The 22,435-nt window shown below is 39.1% G+C and overlaps 1 protein-coding gene across 3 annotated transcripts in view; it reads right to left on the reverse strand.

The window, feature by feature from the left end:
- The window catches only part of LOC136857688 (constitutive coactivator of PPAR-gamma-like protein 1 homolog), a 339,417-nt gene that overhangs the window by 95,926 nt on the left and 221,056 nt on the right, over positions 1-22,435 (reverse strand). For all 3 annotated transcript variants that reach the window (XM_067136540.2, XM_067136539.2, XM_067136541.2), the window contains exons 14-16: positions 9,659-9,784; positions 9,417-9,528; positions 8,695-8,995 (exon numbers count right to left, since the gene is read on the reverse strand). In XM_067136540.2, coding sequence (XP_066992641.1) covers positions 8,695-8,995; positions 9,417-9,528; positions 9,659-9,784 — 539 coding nt within the window. The remainder of the gene's footprint in view (positions 1-8,694; positions 8,996-9,416; positions 9,529-9,658; positions 9,785-22,435) is intronic.

A 22,435-nucleotide genomic window follows, 5' to 3' on the forward strand; every position in this document is an offset into this window, starting at 1 on the left:
GGGCTTTCAGGCACGAATCAAAACTGCTCCTCCTTAACACAAATTCAGTACCTTTTGATATTATCGTACATGATATGTTAGCGAGACCAAAACAGATGTTGCACCCCACATTAAAAAAAAAAAAAAAGAAGCAATGGGAGGTCTTGGGATTGCCTATTACTGTTTAGGTCCTGATGTAAGACTGGGAAGTTACGTTTTCGTGTTAAAATACCAAAAACTGCAGTCGTTTTATTTGCGCACGTTACATTTTAAATGGTTGGTATCATTTCAAACTCGTACTGACATGTGCAGCGAGCGCGCTTTCCAGATGACCTCAAGGTCACGAATAACCGTAATTTCTGAAGTTTTTACATTTCTTTTATCTTTCCAATTTGATTGGATTTGTGACGCGCAGAATTGAATATAATGCATTCGAGAACTTTTAAGAATAGATACTTACATTCGAAACCATGTTTTCGAGTACAACATAACCTTTAAAAGTCGATGTAGGCCTAATTTGCGCGGTACGAGATTTCCAGAAACTGACTACGAACAGTATACCGGAGACCAAATTACAATGAAAGATTAAGAAATGAACGGATTTCGCCATCATTTTGGGTGCTTTTGTATCTAATGTGCTTTATTTTATTAGATGAAAGAATTAAAAACTACTTGTAGTCGATTGTCGTTTGGCTTGGCGTTATTAGATTTTTCGAAGTTTGGCTAGCCTAATCAAAGTTGCTGAACTGAAAGAAGTTTTCACGGGAAACTGACGAAGATTCCCCTGTAAAATTGAATATAAAGTACTGAGATTTTGAACTCGCGTACCGGTAATTAATGCGGTTTCGCGGTCTAACATGCCCGCCTCTCATCCAGAGGGCCCGGGTTCAATTGCGACCAGGTCAGGCAATTTTACTTGGATATAAGTCTGGTTCCAGGTCCACTCAGCCTACGTGAATACCTTTAATTGTGGAGCTATCTAATGGTGAGATGGCGACCCCGATCTCCAGAGCCAGGAATATTTGCCGAGAGGATTCGTCGCACTGACCATGCGCACCTCGTAATCTGCAGGCCTTCGGGCTGAGCAGCTGTCGCTTGGCAGGCAAAGTCCCACTGGGGCTGTAGTTTGGTTTGGTTTAGGAGTTTTTGTAAGATTATAATTATACATATTCAATTTTTGTGATGTTTAGCCAAATTGTTGATGGTTTTCATTCATTCCCGGATTTTCTGTTTTCCCGTGTTGTACGTTTTATTTTCATGGTCCCTCGAAAAACGGAGAATCGAGGTTTCACTGTATGTGCTCTACATGCTGAAAAACTGTATTCTCTGTATCTCGAAATATCAATAACTTAAAATAAAATTTATCTCCCGAGGTGATTCAAGATACAGAGGTTCCACTGTATTTATATCACACCAACCACGCAACAAAACTCTAATAGTTTCCTCTATAAGACTGTAAAATGAACGGAAATTTAATTTTATAGGTATCTCTGAACACTTTGAGATAATGTTTATGTTTTTTGACCATAACGAAAGAGAATATACCAGAAACTGTCACCAACATAACTTCTTGAAATACTTTCAACTCATTAAAATTATGAAGCAAGAATGAACAAAAGGTGGGAGGGAATGGTGACAGGTGAATGGTCGCTTTGTTTACACAAGGAGGAGATAGACAGGAGGGCAGGCAGGAAGCTAGATTCTGATGTTGGATTCCTTCTAGTTTGTGAACGTTGGCTGCAGTGGTAGGGTGCCAGGCAGGTAGACCACACATTAGTATAGGTCTCACTAGTGTTAGGTGAGCCGTCCATGTAGCATTCCATTTGCATCCACAGAGGCTTCTGTACATAAAACCGAGCACCCTGGCAACTTCCTCTGTTTGTGTTTTCCATTTTAGTTGTTCAGAAATGGTTATTCCCAACAAATCCATGGTTTTAACTCGCTCAATACGTACATTATAAATGTTATATATACAATCTAATGGGGGTCGAGACCTACTTAACCTAACGTATTTACATTTGTCAGCATTAATGTTGAGACCGTTGACATAACACCACGCCGCTATGGTGTCCAAGTCCGACTGTAACTTCAGACAGTCACCTGCACATTGCATATCCCCGTACATTACAGTGTTATAAGCATACTGGGCTATGGTTGAGGTCACACATTTAGGTAAATCAGAGACACCTATCAGACTGCCCATTGCAAGCCTGAAGTTTCCCATAGAATCCCGTTCGATTCTGTTCCGCTAGATGTGAGCGGTTGAGTGGAAATTTTGGCTGTTCGATTCGATTCCACTAGGTGGGAGCGAGCCTATACTTTTTCATCTGTGGTACATCGTGTTTGGGGCGTATATACTTGAAACAAAGTGTGATGCACGTTTCCATCTTGTAATCTCATCTGAATTATTCTATCATTGACATAGGTGACATCTGTCTCAACGTCTACAACTTTATGAAGGAGGAGAACCAACTCCATTTTTGGGTTCACTCATGTTCCCACTCCAAGATAACATATATATTGTTCACAGTCATAATTTCGTAAGCTGCTTGAAGAGCCATCATGTCCGGTAATTTCGACACCTTTACATCCGAGACTTGTTTTAGTTTTGAAAGCAACATTCATTTACCTCAGTGCAGTTGACTTGCTAAGCCTAACACTGCAGAGGATTTTCTGTCAAGGCAGCAGCACTTTGATGCATTTATGTGTCATTTCCTAAACAAAGGCTTCATCAAGCCTCCTCAGGAAGAACTCTTCTGCCTAAGCTGTTGGTTCTTCCATAGTTTGTCAGGTTTGGTACTAGGCGCCTGACGCTTGACCAGACAGTGGAGGTTTGTACAGTCTACTGCACATACAGTAGCAGGAATGCTCCTGACCAGACCCCTAATATCACACTCATAAGAAAAAATAACTTTACACAGCACAGACCAACTTCAACTGACACCAGACTGTGATTGTTGCTATCTTAGCAATGTGAGTGGAACCTTACACCATCACTCCTGTGGTAGAGTAACAAGCTGCGCGGGTGTTTGAAAATATGCCTGTTGACAGCCTAATGACTTCCTGTTGCATCTTGAACCAATAATATATGCTGACAAGACTGGTGTATAAATACACCAGTTACTACTAGAAATATACCAGTTAGACTTTATCCTAAAAGCGCGAAAGATTGTAGGTTAAGGATCCATAGCAAATTATCAGATCAGTTGATCAATTTTTGTATTATGTCTTAAGCCTGCCCACACCACAACAGATATATCTCCATAAGAAGGTAGACTGTACAGCCGTCAAATGAAAATAATCCTAACACCCCCCCTTCTCCAGACTTGCAGACGACTATCTGAATGATATATTGCAAAACTAGATTCCTACAAAAACAGCACAGGATGTCTGTGCATAAGTTGTCTGGAAAACTGCTGTCTCCTGTCAAATGCAGGATATGCCTGTTCAGGTAGTTGAGCAGGCCATCGGGACCTTAAACTGAATCTACACTGGAAAGTATGGCTTCCTTCTTAACAAATCCACCTGTATTGTTCGTAGTGTTGATATACAATTAGTTGTTTTCAGGTTGTTTTCCTTTGGCAGCCCACTTCTATTCTCCTCTGAACATTTTTTTTACAATTTGCTACACGTCGCACTAACACAGGTAGGTCCTACGGCGACGATAGGAAAGGGTTAAGAATAGTTTGGGAAAGAAACGACCATGGCCTAAGGTACAGAGCCAGCATTTGCCTCGTGTTAAAATGGAAAACCCTCTTCAGGGCTGCGGGGTTCAGGTGGCGGGGTTTGAACTCGCCATCTTCCAACTGCAAGCTGATAGCTACGTGACCCAAACCACGTGGCCACTTGCTCAGTCCTCTGAATATTTCCATGGATACCAAATCGTATTCAGAGTAACCCCTAGCATTTTGGCAATATACCTCTGTGAATACCTTTCTTCAAGTAGTGCAAGCTGAAGAGTGGCTTCATTCAAAGACAACTGCTTGCCCCGTTGCGTACCTCAGTCTGCAAGATCAGCCACAACTTAGAGACATGTTATAGCCGTGACAGCCTATTCGTACCATGTACTTAAGAACATGTAAAGATGTGACCAAACTTTTTTCAGGGCAGTGTATATAGTAAAACCTCAATGCATCATTTTGCAAGGGGGAGGGGGAAGTTACAATGGATGCGAGACATAAAAGAACTGGGGGAAAGCAAAATAAAATACGGTTCTTGTATTTGGACACATTACTTTACGTAAACCTTAGAGGCATCAAAATATTTTAACCTCGATATAAGCGACGGAAATAAGCATAATTTTTAGCCGTTCCTTTTCACTTTTCTTTACATTGCATAATAATTCAAAACCATTAATGTCAGTTTTCTTACTGCAAATTGCGTATTACGGCAATAACCTGCATTTTCAACAAAAAAACGAATGATTTCAAAGAATGTGTAATTTTTCATTATTTGGAATATAGGTAGAAAGTTCAGACTTCGTTTTGTTCCCTTTTTCCTCCTACTGCTTTAACGTTGCACTAACACATCTGAAGGTTTTCAGTGACAGAAGGATGGAAAGGGCTAGGATTAGATGGGTATCAGCCGTGTCGTTAAGATACAGTCCCAAAATTTGCCCCCATTGTGAAAATGGGAAACCATCTTTAAGGCCGCTGACTGTGCGAATTAAACCCATTCTCTCCCGCAGGCAAGCTCACAGCTGCGCGACTCTCAAAGCACGACCACTTTGCTCTGTCATTTTGTTCTTTATTGTACATACATGGTTAGAAATGTGGTATACGTTCTCCATTCACCATGCATGAATTGTTTCACCAATTTATGGAAAATAGATCACTTAATCATGAACATTTAAACTGTAATCATGAACATGAGTCAGCTCCCAGCTGACAAACTATAATCAATGCTAGAGAGGACAGGGCGACGTTCATTTTCGTGGCAAGTGTGCCAGTCATAGTGGGGAAAGTTATTAAAACCAGGTTGTTTTAAGTACAGGAAAAAACTACTGATGATATATGTAGCAAACAAAGAAGCTTGAATGACCACTGACATTTTTTCACAATTTTTAAGGTCATTTGATGTTTCTATGGATGCACAGGAAAGAAAATCGTGCTCTTTGTGGAAATTGTGCTGCTCATCCACGGGATACATCGTTTCTCTGTAATGTGAAAGTTATGCGTTTCTCCCTGCACTGTATCAGCGCGTTGCAGTTTAATGATCTAGGGGTGATAAAATGTTTCAAGCAGCTGTACTGTAAGCACCTAACAAGGTTCGTGTAAGCTGGACTGTAGTGCGCAGATTATTTACGTGGAACCTCGATTCTCCGTCTTTGCAGGGACCCTGAATAAAAAACGTACAACATGGGAAAACGGAAAATCCGGGAATGAATGAACCATCAACAATTTGGCTAAACATCACAAAAATGAAATATGTATACTTATAATCTTACAAACGCACCTAAACCAAACCAACTACAGCCCCAATGTGCCTTCCACCTACCAAGCGACCGCTGCTCGGTCCGAAGGCCTGCAGATTACGAGGTGACGCATGGTCAGTGTGACGAATCATCTCGGCCATTATTCCTGGCTCTCTAGGCCGCGGCCGCCAATCACCATTAAATAGCTCCTCAATTTCAGGTAATCGAAGAATGACTGAACTTGGAACCAGCCCTCGTATCCAGGTAAAAATGCCCGACCTGGCCAGTAATCGAACCAGGGCCCCCTGGGTGAGAAGCGGGCAAGCCAGACAGCAGGGCAGGCTCAAACGTTAATTACCGGTACACGACTTAAAAATATCGAAACCTTACATTCAGTTTTACTGGGCAAACATCGTCAGTTTCCTCTGAAAACTTCGTCATATACTATGAAAACTTCTTTCAGTTCAGCAACTTTTGATTAGCCAAACTCTTCGACAATCGACCACAAGTAGTTTTTCATTCTCTAATCTAATAAAATAAAGCGCATTAGATACAAAAGCGTCCAACTTGTTGGCAAAATCCTGTTTTTTAAAATCTGCCATTGTAATTTGGTCACCGGTATACTGTCCCTAGTCATTAGGGAAATCTTGTACCGCGTAAATTAGGCCTACAGCGACTTTTACAGGTTATGTTGAACTCGAGAATATGGTTTCGAAAGTATCAATCCTCAAGTTCTCTAGTGCATTATATTTAGTTCTGCCCATCACTAATCACAATCAAATTGGAAAGAGAAAAAATATCATTAACACTTCCGAAATTACGCTTATTTGTGACCTTGAGCTCAGCTGGAAAGCGTGTTCACTGTACAAGTCGGTAACGAGTCCGAAATTATACAAAGATTTTAAATGTAACGTTCGCAAATAAAACGACTGGGGCTTGTATAACATTTTAACACAAAAACCTGAAATTCACAGTCTTATATTAGGACGAAAACAGTAATAGGCAATCCCGAAACCTCCCAATGCTTTATGCATGTAAGGTGCATCATCTGTTCTGGTCTTGATAACATAATCGTATGCGATATTAAAATAGTAAATTTGTGTTACTTAAGAAGGAGCAGTTTCAATTCCTGCCTGAAAGCCCAGTGACTATACAATGCCCTGAGGGAAATGCTGAAAACCTGTTCGCCTCACACTCGAAAAAAGCAAAAAAATAAAAATCGAACCCTGGACATAATGTAGACCTTTTGCAAGTACGAACATTTGACAGAACTCGTTTAGTCTTTCAATAGAGCTGTCGAAATGTGCTCTGTCTCCTTCCAATTGTCGTGGGCACTCTCTGCTTTATGATTTCCGAGGATTCTGTAAAAAAAAAAAAAAAAAAACGTGAATGCGATGCTAAGATGATCCCTTATGCAAGTTCACCGCCGATCGCTTTTCCAGTACAGTACTTCTTCTAATTAACCACAATGACGGGACGTCAACACCAAGATCCGTAAGTATGCCGCAGCCGTCCTTTCGTAAGATACAGTTTCTTGGAAAACGCCTGATCGAGGATTTTCCGTTGATGGGACTGAAATTTCTGGAGGGTTGATCCGGGAAATAGTTTCTTCGAGAAACGGACAATGCGGGATTTTTACAACGTGATTTGTGATGCTTGCGGGACCACGTAATTTGAACTAACAATACGGGAAAACGTAGTTTCCGGGAACGTATAATCAAGGTTCTACTGTATATAAACTCATCCACGAGCCTCTTGGCGCCAAGGCTTCTGCTCAAAGAGCCAAGCCGTGCTATTTCATTTCAACTGCTTCCACTCCAAATGAGACTACATGAGAATCGATCACCACAGCCTTCAAAATCAACGGGGACAGCATCACTTTCACCAGTTAACTGTCCCCAATCTTCATTAAAGGCATCATTGTAATTACGATCTCCACCAGCACAGGGCTTTTCAGCGGAATCTATTTCCGCCGCGCATAGCTGAAACCACTTTTATAGAAAATCCGCGACAGTTGTCTGGGACACGCTGTTTAGTGGTATCTACTCTTGTTTCGAATGGATTAGATTCAACTTCAATAATTTTCAATTTTCAATCATTCTTTGAGAGTTCTTACTTCTTTCACGGGACGTGATGTCATGAATAACAATAATAAACAGCAACTGAAATGAGAAAACAACGCAATTACGAACGATAGACAAAATTGTAATCGCCACACACAACCAAGACAGCACAGGACCACCGAGAATGAAATGGGTCAGGGTCTTCAACTTTGAAGTGCATAATTCCTATAATTGCCAAGAAGAACGAGACGAGAGTGAATGATAGTTCATAATGTACATTTGCTCAGCTGGAGAATATCCTTTTCACTTGGTACCAGCAAGCAAGGGCTTCCAGTATCCCTGTACGTCGAACTACATTACAGGAAAAACCCAAGAAGATAGTTGAAAACTGATAATTTTACTGTATGGAATGAAGGTTCGCTTGATTTAAATTACGACATGGACTAGTCTTCAAGAAGATTTCCGGGGAAAATTTTTCTGTGGACGTGGAAGGTAAAGAGCTGTGGTTCGAGAGACTGACTTTGCTACTGAAGGTGTACAAGGCCGCATGACATAATGCGGACAAGACTAAACTTTTTTTTACATTGTCCTTCTGGACAGAACACTGGCACTGAAGTGTAAATCTGGCTGTGGGGAGAAAATTAAAAAAAAAAAAAAAAAAAAACGACTAACTGCTTTGCTGTGCATGAACATCTAACACTGGACATAATGTAGACATTTTACAAGTACGAACATTTGGCAAAACTTGTTCGTCTTCAAGTAGAGCTGTCGAAATGCGCTCTGTCTCCTTCCAATTATTGTAGCCACTGTCTGCTTTACGACTTCCGAGGATTCTCTAAACAGTAACACCCGAATGCGATCGTCACTTATGCAAGTTCAGTGCTGATCGCTTTTCCAGTACAGTACTTGCTCTAATTATTGTAATGATGGGACGTTAACACTAAGATCCATAAGTATGCCGTAGCTGCCCTTCTGTGAGATGCAGTGTCTTGAAAAACGCTCCGTTGAGGATTTAGCATTGATGGGACTGAAATTTCAGGAAGGTTGATTCGGGAAATAGTTTCTTTGAGGAGCGGATAATGCGGGATCTTTACAATGCGATTTAATGAGGATGCTCACGGGACCACGTAATTTGAATGAATAATCTGTGAAAACAGTTTCCGGGAATGTATAATCGAGGTTCTACTGTACATACAGAATATCTTACCACACTGATTTATCATAATTACTAAAACATACCTGTCATCTGAGGCAATGGAGGACGGGCGAACTGAACATTGAGTCCCTCCAAGACTGCCTTGCGCATACGTTCAACTTTGACCACATGCTCTATGTGGTGATCGCAGAGTTCAAGGAGATTCTTGACAACAGCTGTGCGTGCTAGTTTGTGGTAGAACAGTTTACCATCGAAGAACAGCCAAGGACAACACATAAGCCATGGTATAGGTGCACCACAAGCATCATTGGCCAGTAATGCAGTCTCTACCCCTTGCATGAATAGTGCAGCTAGTTGTACACCACGACTGCTGACCAATGACAACTGCAAAACAAACAAAATTTTACTTCTATACTATCTGAGAGCATTCCATTTTTTCCCTTTCCATTGTCCAAAAAATAGGGACACAAGTTTCAGTCTGAAATTAAATGCTACAGGGTAATTCAGTCACCTGTTACGTCATTTAATCACCATGAAAATTAAATATGAAAATATGAACAAGAAACATTAAACAATATTCAAATGTGATCATATTAACTTACAAAAGATAGCACTGAACATTAACAGCAGTCAGAGCAAAAATGTCTAAGGACATCAACATGATACATGGCACAGTCAAACAAGTTTTGAAAACAACCGACATCTTACATCCTAGATTCTCCCAGACACATGAACTAAAACCTTGTAGTCCCTGTACTTCACCCAGTCGGAAAAATGCATTCAATCAAGGCCTAAGCTGCTTTACCTGAAGCTCCTGCAAATAATGAGCATTCATCAGTTCAGGGGAGAAGGCTTGTGCAATGAAGGCATCTAGTTCTGGTTTTCGCAGAATTTTCTTATCGGTGGACATGATGTACCTGCAAAAAAAAAAAAAAAAAAAAAAGTCTGAAAATATAGTGACAGCACATTAAATTTAACAATAAAACTTCTGGCGTAAGTTTCTTCAACCCACCACTAATATGCACACAAAACAGGAATTATACCAACCTGAGAACGGATGCCATAACTAGAAGATGTTGTGGAACATATGCAGGATTCAGCATCAGTGGAGTGTCAGATCTCATACATGTCAGGAATGCCCTCAATCTCCGGCGTTTGTCATCGATAGTTGATCTACCAAGGAATGAGACATCCATCAAATAAATTAAATACTGTAGTTATACAATACATCCCCCCCCATACCATCAATAACAGTGCCCAGAAGCTAGAGATAGCCTGGAGCAGTGGTTGCAGTTGAGAAAGACATTACATCACTTTCTAGGATCCCTTACATACAGATTTTATCACAAATTTGAACATTGACTTGAGTGTTTTAGCTCAGCATGAAGAAACATTTTATCTCAACATCATGCTTTTTATTTCATATATGCCAATTTTTGGATTTTTACACATTTTTTTAGCTGAAGACGTTCCAAATCAGGAATGAAACGTACTTCTTTAATCATTTAACTAGATTTTAAGCTGGAATGTGTGTGTGATTACGTAGGACTAGCTGTAAAAAGCAAATTTGGTATTCTTTCTTCAACCTAAACCTTAAGTTTTGCTGTCAATAGGTAAGAAATCCAAGAGAACTGAATGTCAGATTGGGGATACAAAGATCGAACAGGGAGATAATTTCAAGTATTTAGGATATGAATCCCGAGGTGGTAGTATAGTAAGCGAGATTGAATCGAGGTGCAGTAAAGCTGATGCATTGAGCTTGCAGTTGCAATCAACAGTACTCTGTACGAAATTATATTTACGTAGGTCTGTTTTCAGACCAACGTTGCTTCAGGGGAGTGAAAGTTGGGTGGACTCAGGATATCTTATACATAAGTTAGAAGTAACAGATATGAAAGCAGCAAGAGCGATTGCTGGTTTCTAATGATTTAAAGATAACAGGTGTGAAACTATACAAGGGCACAGAACTAGTTACAAACAGAGGATTGTGGCAGCATTTGTTAAAATCACAGAGACTTGCAGACTGAATGCTTACCGGCATAATGGTTTATAATGAAGATATATGCAGATGTTCTGGAAAGAGGTTAGGTACAAATGAGACAGTAGCACACACAATCACGCCTGACCCTATTTCTGCATATGAGACAACTGACAGTTAGCACCGTATATCATAATCTTCCTGCAAGCATTCTGCATGTCCAACACAATCTATCCAACCGAAGTTATAATGCTCATCTCGCTCATGAGCCTGTAAACATGTGTTCTCCAGGAATTAGAGTGAAGAGCAGTGGCAGAGTGGTGCAAATATCTGGTAAAGGGTTGGTTTTAGGGGCTTAAAATGTGGTTCTGTCCTGTAGGGACCTACCAAGATTCGTTCTCGCGTCGTAGGACAAAAAATACGCTTTGTCTCTCCCTTGTATTTAAAAAAAATTGATCTTCGCCTACATTAGTTTACGCTATTCAACAAAAGGCCTGAAATAAGCTGAATTTTGAAAAATCCTTTCTTAATGCACGTCTAAGGCAGAAGATGAACCTAATATCAGCTTTCTTGGTCTTTTGGATCTGGAGATATAGTGGCTTTTATATACAGAGGGATCCAAAAAAATGTATACGCTTTGATTGTCAATATTAACGGAACAGAATGATATACCGTCACAATTCTTGCACAGGGATGAGGTTATTTTTTGTTCAAACTGACCCCCATTAGCAGCCAAGCAACATCAATACTGCAGAACAGCTGACAAAAATACGGCTGTCAGTATTGCCGGTGTGATAGCCGCACAAGACGCCTCGATGGTTTCTCGTAGCCCGTTCAGCGTAGCTGACTTCTGTCGAGGAACTTCATTTTTCAATAGGTAGAAGCCAAGAGGTGTAAGGTCTGGACACCGTGGTGGGTACTCAACAGCTCTCCTTCGACCTATCCACTGTCCAGGTAGATTTTCATTAAAGTAGGCTCTGACAACTCTGTGGTAGTGAGAGAGCACCATCTTGTTGTAGGTGAAATCTTTAATTTCCAAACACCTCTCGGATGGCAGGTAAAATCAATGTTTGCAGCATATGAAGATACACCTCACCATTTAAGGTACCTTCCAAAAAGAATGGGCCAATCGAACCATGCGATGACAGATAGATTAATACGTTTCTCCACGTGAACGTGAGGATTTTCAGGAGCCCAGTACACACAGTTGTGGCGGTTTACAGTACCGTTCAGTTTGCGCCTCGTCAGACCAGATAACCATCCCTGCAAACCGTTCATCCTTGTGAAGCATACCTTCACACCACTCTCAGTACTCCATCCTTTGATGCGGGTCGTCAACGTTCATAGCATGCAGCGATGTTGGAATGTACACCTTCCGCTTTGCAGTCTCCAGAATTCGTCGCGCGGTTGATCAACATACTCCGATTCCACATGCACCCGGATTCACAGATTTTTGAGGTGACGTAGTAAAAGTTTGCGACACAGCAGCACTCTAAACTGGACTTGATGTTTTTGATCGGCCATACCTTTTCTTATGTACAACCTGAACAGTACAGTCTGCTTCAAATTTATCCTGAATATGATAAATTGTCGTGGGTGTTGGTGACTGAGTTCCGTACAAATTATGCTATAGCCATTATACCTCCATGTTTTTGTACTTCCAGTACCACTTCATTACGGCCTTGTGTTGCTCAAACAACAATCTTTCTTTATTCGTTGCTGCACCATTCTAGGCATCGTCCCTTATGATACGACACTGTCCCACATTGGTCTTCATTCCCCAAGATAATTCCTTCGCAAAGAACACTGGCTGACAGTTATATGAAATAATTCTAAAAATGTCATTTTGCCTTTGAAAATGTAAGCAAGATATCATTGGTATTCATGGATTTGAATATCTTGTACAGAGTCAGCATTTAGTGTCAAGGGTGGAATCAACCCATTGGAACCTGAATAATAGTTTCACCTGCATTATGCAGTAACTCTGTTCATTGAGAATGTCATAAACTTACAGTTTTAGAAAGCTGTATTCATCAAAGATCAGAGCTTAAATGTTCGTTAACAGTTTTCCAATCTTCAGTAGTGAATTGTAGTGATATTTTTTTAAAGCAGCTCTTCAGATGAATTGACACACCACATTATTCACACACCTGACTTCTAACCTTACTTTATGAGTTTTGCACACTTTGCAGGGCCTGGAAGTAGAATAACTTTTCCCTAAAACTATCAACATCATACCTGCCAACTTTCAAAAAGAGAAATCCGGAAGATCCTTAGCCACCCGAGTGCCACGCGTCGATCAAATCGGCTTTCGCTCCTTGCGCAAAAAGTGCCAGAGCCGAGTGAATTGGCGCGATGATTTCCTAGTGTTTAATGGCTTCTGCTAATAGATGCCTCCGGGTGTTTCGTTCCCTTAGAAAGCTGAGATTTCAAGCTTCCGCAAGAGTGGCATAGTTTTGGCCTTGGAGATATCTGACATGAACGGAGGGAGTTAATAATCTGTGATGTTCACAAGCTCTGAGTTGTTGACAACATGGTGAGCTGTAGTACAGATAGTTCGGTTGCCAGCGTGGATGACGACAAGCTAATAGCCTATCTAGAGGAAAGTTATGTAATAGATGAATTATCACCAGTACCGAAAAGGAAGTGCTATTCTGGCCCCCAGTACATTGGGTGTTCAGGTTAGTACTCGACTGCAGTATGTGGAGCCGACTAAGAATTCACTGCCAGTTCTGAGCGATTCAGAAAGTGACAGTAATGACGACGGAGCAATGGAAAATGCGAGTGATAATGACAATAACAATGAAGGCAATGTGAATGCTAATGTTTGTTTCCGAGAAATTTTTTCGAACCAGTCCGATAGGCCTACCACTCCTGTCATTTAGATGGAACTTGCTGGGCCTAAATATGTGCCTCCACGTAATGCCCCTTTAATAGATTATTTTCAGTTCTTCACTACTTCAATGCCAAATTTGATGTTAAATGAAACAAATAGGTATGCCCAACAATTCATGTCAATATATGCCTTTTCACCACAAACAAGGGTTAAAGTTTGTCGGGCTACTTCCGTATTGGAAATGAAAGCATTTCTGATTGTAATTTTTAAGGGTGTATATTGTTGAAATATGATAATTGTTACAGTTTTCACTAATAATTATTGTGTACTCCAAAAGGGTTGTGCATTAAATTATTGTTCAATGCCAAGTACGATTGACAGTGGAACAAAAATTTCAGTGAGGAAAATGGTGAGTGGAGATTTACAAAAAAAATTTTGGGGATGGTTGTAATTAAATTAATCAAATTTTTAATAGCGTTTTGTTTAGAATTTTGTGTGTGTATTTTACCCATGTTCTTGGATTTAGGCAATGTCACAAACTGTATTTCCAAAATTAGACTAAAAGTTAAAAATAAAAATTAACAATTGTTAGATTGTTGCCAATTTAAAAATTGGAGATGTTTTTCAAATTTATAAGCATTTCTTGGTAAAGTCAGAAGTATATTTTATATCATACATTTTTCAAAATAAATTTGTAATGAATATTTTTCTGGAAGTCTGCAGAACCACTAAAAAGAGCTTGACATTCATAGCCAGAATTTCAGAAAGTGGTTTGGCACTAAGAGGGTTAAGTAGAATTTTTTTTTAAACAAGACACGCATGCGTAACAGTCTTGAGACATAATGAAAAAGGATGACAGAGGAGGGTGCGAGATTATAAACAAGCAAGTTGCTTTACGTTGCATCGACACAGATAGGTCTTATGGCGACGATGGGACAGGAAAGGGCTAGGAGTGGGAATGAAGCGTCCGTGGCCTTAATTAAGGTACAGCCCGAGCATTTGCCTGGTGTGAAAATGGGAAACCACGGAAAACCAACCTCATGGTTGCCGACAGTGGGGTTCGAACCCACTATCTCCCGAATACTGGATACTGGCCACACTTAAGCGACTGCAGCTATCGAGCTCAGCAAGATTATAAACAATACTAATACAAGTCAAATACAAAAGAACCTTGATGCATCATTCCCAGAACTGTCGTTTTCCCGTATTCATAGTTGAATTTATTTGGTCCCAACCATTTTCCCTATAAACCAATGTTAAATTTCCCCGCATCTATCGTTTCTTGAACTATTGTTTTATCGCATCGATCGTCTGAAAATTTGTCCTCGTCACAATTTTCCTGCACTGATCGATCATACGCAAGAAGAAAAAAAAAAAAAAAAAAACGTCGTTTGAATTTAGGGAGACTGCTCAATACTCTTAGCATGTACAGTAAAACCTTGTTAATTCGAAGTGGTTGGGACTAAAAAAATCGGACTTTGAATTACGTGATTTCGAATTAACCGCCAATCCGCAAATCAGAAGTATGAACCCTTGCCACGTTACAAAATATTCTAAGGCCCGTTACTGCATGCAGTTAATCTTAATTCACAGTTTATACCTTTCAAATGCCATGAAAAAAGAACTATTTCAAATATGTATCCAAGAAAGTGCATTTACAGTATTCAAATAATGCACTTGGATATCTCATTGGCAAACATAACCTCACGCAACGAAAGAAAGAAAAAAATAGCAGGATTCAAAGTTGAGGAGAAATCTATGCTGGTTCCCATGTGCAAGTGCTTTATTCATTGGATTACTATATACTGTATGCCTTTTAGATGCCTTGTATTTACACAGAAAGTACCTGATGCCTAACCTGCCAACCTTAAGAAAACAAAAATAGGAAGATTTTTAAATTCTTGGATTTAATCAAGTGTATTGCGCCACGGACTCGGTAAAAAGAGGACAAGATAAAAAGCATACATATCTACAGTTACAATGTGAATTAACAATTACATTTAAAATCTTAAAGCAAGAAAACAAAAAGAATTGCTAGAAAACGTACCTAATAATCATTCTCATTTATGACACATACATATGAATAGTAACATTTAGACAGATGAGTCAAGAACTGACTACAACTTACCAAATGGTGAAGAATATACACATGTAGGTGATAGAGACTGCTGTGTTTATTTGTTTAGCATTGAACTGGCAGCTAACTTTGCCCTCTTCAACAATGCACTGTCATACTGCTGCTCATAACATTTTCACTTAGACTTGATTTTACCACCAATAGTTTACTGAGATTTTCATCATTCAGAGATGATCGGAATTGTGTCCTCGTCTTTACCTGGCTGAACAATCTTTCACACTTGGCACTGCTGTGTGGAATTGTCAATATTGAGAGCATTACTTTTGCGATTCTATCATATTTGAAACACCCATCTGCACCTCGTACATCCCCTATAGCAGTGCAAGTACAATCTACTCTTTCTTCTTGAACAACAGACAATAGAGAGCACAAAACTGACACTGTAATGCATCCATTGCTTCTTGGTCATCTTCACCATCTTTCACTGGCAATATAACAGGAAACTTTGAAAAAAAAAATACTTCATGGCATTGAAGGAAGAAGTCTGCAAAGAATTTATCTGAGCTATTTGAGCATTAATAAAAACAACACTGTTCAAATTAAATTTATGAATAATATAGTCACAAACTGTAAAAGTTCCTGGCGTGCAAATAAAAGTTTTTCTTCTCCTCACGTGCCAGATTTTCTACAAGACGAGATGTTGAACAGCCAATTACTAAATCATCATCAGCTTTCTGATTCTCTCTCGTGTGATAGACCCCTTCTAAAACTGTAGGATATTTTTTTATAACCACTGGCTTAACAAACCTACACAGAATGTCCTTCACCATTTCCGTCAGCATTGATCTTATGACATGAATGTGAGGTGCTTGCGACTGAAGAACTTTATTAGTTTCCTCAAATGTAGGGATGATAAATGCCAGAAATGAGCAAAATGCTTTATTAAAGTTTGAAGACAAAAAGAAATAGTCTCTCCTCTCATGAAATACTGGCAGTGCAACTAGACTCCTTTATTTTCTTCACAGATGGAGATGACTACTCTCCGCCTTCCTTTTTCCAGAAATAACAGAAGCTTGGTCTTGTATTCTACTGACACAAGGACCACGTTCCATTTCTATATCTTCATGTGCCTTTAGCTTGGGAATTTGGAAACACTTCAGAGATGTGTCTGTGCCATTGGACCGCTTTACCTCATCCTTAAAAAAAAAAAAAAAAAACTGAAGTGGCTCCCACTCTGAAATCAATCTTTCCAAACATTGCCTCAAGGATAACCAGCGTGTACACACATACTTTAAAATTTTCCTAACATCAGTTTGGTACAAAGCTTGATACATTTTGAGATGATCTTTTCTCTTCGAGCTTTTGTGTAAATAATAAATATCAATTCGCATCTCAATCAATTTTGACTGGAAGGGAGTCTGCACCCTTCATGGCAGCCAAATTAATCAAATGACATGGGCATCCCATAATAATGTTTTTGCACTGCTCTCTTAGTTTAGCAGCAACACTGTTTTTTCTTCCCATCATAACAGGAGCATTATCTGCGCTGAAGCAATACAGTTTGCCATCGGAACGTCATATCTTTTCAGAACATCCAGGAGCAAATTAGCAATATTAATACCAGTAGAATTGCCTTCCAAATTTTCCATGGATAGCAAACGATTTTCAATCTTTTTCAATTCTTTGTTGAAAAACGAGACGATAGGATAGAGCTTACTATCTTTATCATTGCTACCATCAGTTGAAAAAAAGGTTCAGTCTTTAAAGTTTGAATCACCTTACTATCTGCATCACGGGCCATTTCATTAATTATGGCAGATGTTTCTGTTCTAGCACACGCATATTTCTTCGCAATGTCTGAATCTGGGAACATCTTTCTGAATAATGGCCCTGCGTGATCAGAACAAGACAATGCAAGGTTATGTTCGACAATGAACGCCGTGAACAAACATTCTGCTCCAGTGACTGCCTCATCTTCCTTCCCACCTACAAAAAAATTAATTTTTTGTTCCTCTCGTGACTGCTAGCACTATCTTTGTGTTTCTGTTTGACACTGTGAGCTACAATATCTGTTTTCCCTCCATGCAAGATAACATCACACCGACACACTGAACATAATGCGTAATAGTTTCCTTTATTAGACTGTAAAATGAACGGAAATTGAGTTTTATAGGTATCCCTGAACACTTGGAAATAACGTGTGTTATGTTTTGTAGTCATCATGTGAAGAGAAAATACCACAAACCGTCACCGACACAACTCTCTGAAATACATTGAACTCATTAAAATTATGAACTCTGATCAACACAAAAGCACTGAAATATGCGAAACTACCACATACAAAACAATTCAATATGTCTCTTGCATTATTAACATACGACTTCGACAGGGGGAAAAGCACAGAACCGCAAGAAAAAACATGTAGTCTAAAACACCAACGAAACTACGCACAGAAACGAGCGCGCGAACCACACATCACTCTTTCGTCCCGATCAACCGGGTCCCTAGCGGTCGCTAGTGCGCATGACCTCTGACTCGTAGAACGATTGCCGTCCCGAATTCCCACCTGAACAGCACACACGCTGCTGTAGTGAGCGGGAAATACGATACACGAAGGCGACGGATGATCCGCCCGCCAAATAAAGCATCAAATACCGGTAAATATGCTTAAAAATGAGGTTGCATAAATTACACAAGCACATAAGAATTCGACCTAGGGGAAGAGTACTGACCGTACTGGAGGTTATATTGGTCAAAAATAGGAAGAAATAAAAATAAATTGGAAAACCGGAAGACAAGTTAAAAATTGGAACCTTTCCGGGTAAATCGGAAGAGTTGGCAGGTATGCGATGCCCTTAAAATCGAACTGTCCTATGCCTCTATCCTTGTACGATTTCCCGCCATGGCACTTCTCTCGTACGTCAGAAATGTAAACACTTGCCGTGTCACAAAGTATTCTAAGACCCATTAATACATGCAATCACCTCGATTCACAGTTTAAACCTTTCAAATGCCACGGAAAAAAAAAAAAAAAACTATTTCCGAAATGTATCCAACAAGGTGCATTTACAACGTTCAAATAATGCACTTGGATATATCACTGACAAACATAACCTTGCGCAACGAAAGAAAAAATATCACACAATTCAAAGACTAGGATAAATTATACTGGTTCCCCTGTGCAAATGCATTAACTTTTGGATTTCTGTACTCTTTGCATTTTAAGATGCGTTGTACTGGCATGGAAAGTGCCCGACGTCCTTAAAACATTGTGGCTTATCAAACTTTTCTATGATGAGGGGATAAAATTTCTCGCTTCCATGTGCATTGCAACGCACTACAATGACCCCCATCCCCCACGCTTGGACCATTCCCTGGCTGGCACTTTCTCCTTTAAAACCATAAGCCCGTTTGGGCTCGCATTAAAATTAAGCAATGCAGTTTCATCGGCAATGACAATGTTGTTCGGTGCCTACGAATTTAATATATGAGCCACGTTTTTTTCGTCAACTGTTGGCATCGCCAGTGTTAGCGGATTCTGTTTTTCCACACACTGCCTGCTGCATGATATCACAGCATTCCTTAAAAGGTTGAATAAAAAAGAATTCCAATTTCATTCCACTTAGCAATCAGGAAGCGCACTGTAGACCCACCGAAGTGAGTAAGTGCGGAAAGCTACCGCTCCACGTTCAGGAACACGCGTTCTATTATGACACGGATAAATTTTGAGTAGAAATTACTCTATAATATACCCGTACTATTGTTTTCTAATGTAAGGGCAGTTTCGAATTAAAAGTCGAAATTTTGGTAATGGGGCCGACATTGTACTTTGAATTACAAATTATCTGTATTTCGAATTAAACAATTTAAATAACATGCATAGTTTTGCCTAGTTTAACATTTTTCTTGTAGGTGCTATCATGTGTTATATATTGCTATTTGATAAGTTGTACTTTGCTCAATTGATTTGTTGGCAGATGACACGCAATGAGCGTCGAAACTAGTACCAATCTTCTTTAAACGTTATGTGATATATATTCACATCAATAAACATTCATGGTATTGAAAAGGTGGACCATTAACATTTTCATTTTACTGTAAACCCAGTTCAATACGGAACAAAATTTCAATAGGGAACATGCGTAATTATCAAAATATTTCTTTTTGAAAAGTACAACAATGAAATAGTATGTAAACATAATACATTGTGGTAAATTGCCTCGTTTTCCACCAGTAAAAATATATTTAAAAGTCTCTTTCCGCAAGGAGAGAGAAACGTCCTCTGACGTAAGCGGCTGGCTGTGACGTCACGATCCAATACAGCATCCAGTTCTACTAGCCATTGTGCATCAGCTGTTACTAAAAGCCGAATGTTTATTATTCGTGATCCCAAAAAACTTCAAAATAACATAAGAAGGGTTCAAAAAAGCACAGTCAGACAATCTACCATGTGTAGATGCCATCATTCTTGAAAAATAGTGACTTCTGTGGCTGCAGAAATACGCAGATAAAAAGCAAATTAATAAGTGGCATCTTTTATACATGTGCAATGTACTGTAACTCATAATATTAGGATAACAATGAGCATGTATAGAAATCACTTAAATCACCTTTGCCATTTGCTTCTACATTGAATCCCATATTAGAGAATAACATTACATTTTTGGGCTTTCACCATCACTAAAGTAACAAATCGGACTTCAGCACTAACATAAAAATAGCTAGCATTACAGTATTATAGTTCTATAACTTATCATTCCAGAAAAATATAGATTTATGGTTGGGCCAACTTACCTCCCACGTTCGAGACCCATGAAAAAGAAACATTAAATGTCTAGTTCATTTTTCTACATATTGAACAATACACTAGCCTATATGCATGCTAGAGTGCTGGCAGATAAAATTATGGTGACAGTGCTTTAGGTTACGTTCAAGTGAAGCGATGAAGTGGAAAATGCATAGTCAAATGCAAAATAGGTCATGAGCACAAGGGCAGATAAAAAATATATACAGTCATACAAATTCTAGATGAGTGCTGCACAGAATGTAGAATGTCATGAATGTGCTGCATCTTCTGGTGAGTAAATGAACTTAGCAAACACTACATCTAGGCCAAAAAACTTTAAAAATCTTTTTCTAATGAGTAGGCCTAGCCCCTTTGGAGAAAAAGCTATACGATAAAGATTAATATAACTTCATCCAGTTTGTTACAAACTGGGCTGAGTGGCTCAGACGGTTGAGGCGCTGGCCTACTGACCCCAGCTTGGCAAATTCGATCCTGGCTCAGTCCGGTGGTACTTGAAGGTGCTCAAATGTATCAGCCCCCCGTCGATAGTCCTGCGGGACTACATCCTATCACCTCAGCATCTCCCAAAAGCGTAAAAGTAGTTAGGGGGACGCAAAGCCAGTAACATTAATTACATTTAGTTTTCCACAAGTTGAGCATATCAAACAAGTACAGTGTCTTGGTTACATTTTACTCACTGAGTATAGGAATGCTCTGGGTGCTGTGATTTTTACCCTTCGGTTTATTGATTTGGCATGTATAACTAAATACTTAGGCTCAGTTTGGACTACATTTTAAACACCAACATCACTATTATTAGCAGTACCAGTAATGTATTTTCACTCCAATATGCAATTATGTTATTTATTTCATTAATATTATAATTATTATTACAGCATAGTTAACTTACAAAACTGACACCACCCCAGCTGACAAGAATTGGTTTTGCAAAGATATACATTTGTTAAATTCACGTTGTTTTCTTTCATGATGTACTTGCAAGTGACTAATCTCATGTTTTAATCCGTATTGAAATCTGTTAGTATACAATAATAAAGTTTTATTATGAATCCACCTGTTCAATACATTATAATGTTGTTACATTAAAATGAACTAATGAAGTTATTTTAATGTAACAACATTATAATGTATTGAACAGGTGGATTCATAATAAAACTTTATTATTGTATACTTCATGATGTACGCCAACACACCTACTTTTTGTTGTATTATAGATATTTAGCTGTAGCCTAATGTTTGTTAACAAATGTAAGCTTTTAAATAAAGAAATAAAATAACTGTCGCATGCCAAGATAAATGTGTATAATTAGAGCTGTCAATTTGGTTCAAAAACCCTTTTATTTATTACTTTGATATGGTTCACCCAAAACTTGGGTTAGGTTTGGAGAATACTTTCATAATCAGCATTAACTTATGCACCGTTTATTACTTTCAGATTCTAAGATGTAACTGATGCATTTAATTAAAGCATCATAGATTTAACTTTAAAGTTTTACCATTGGAATAGCAATCATGGAAAGGTGATTAAAAGTTCAAACAAATTCATCTTACAATAAAATGGTCTTCACAGCATTAAACTGTATACTTTTCCTTCTATCACCGGCATTTCTCCGGCTCGTCAAAATCTATTTCTTCCGTGTTTTACAGCCCTTTGCCACAATATATATTTTTCCCGTGGTATGCGACGTATTAGTGCACATCGGAACTATACACTATAACTTTTCTGCCTCACTGTATGCGCAGGATCCGTTTGAAGACCAAATTATAACACTCAAATTATTATACAATGCATAGGCATCGAATTTAACTATACCACACACTAACATAAAGTAGAAACACGTGAAGTGTATCCCGTTTCTCACAGCACACACTGTGTTATTTCGTCTGCTAATATGGCGAAGCTGTAAGATGTCAGACCAACGAGATCGCGTACTTGCGTCCCGTGACATTTTATTACTTAAATTTGGATTTTTATCACACATGGAGTTATTTCCACATTTTGATAAAATTTTTGAATTCTGCATGAAATTTTTAATTAGATTAGCACAGTTTAAATTAAAACCCCAGATCATGCATGATCCCTATTGACCGCAGAAAGCGAAACCAAGCGCGGATATTCAAAATCC

This window comes from Anabrus simplex, chromosome 1 (assembly GCF_040414725.1).
Source record: "Anabrus simplex isolate iqAnaSimp1 chromosome 1, ASM4041472v1, whole genome shotgun sequence".
In the NCBI taxonomy this organism is placed as follows: domain Eukaryota; kingdom Metazoa; phylum Arthropoda; class Insecta; order Orthoptera; family Tettigoniidae; genus Anabrus; species Anabrus simplex.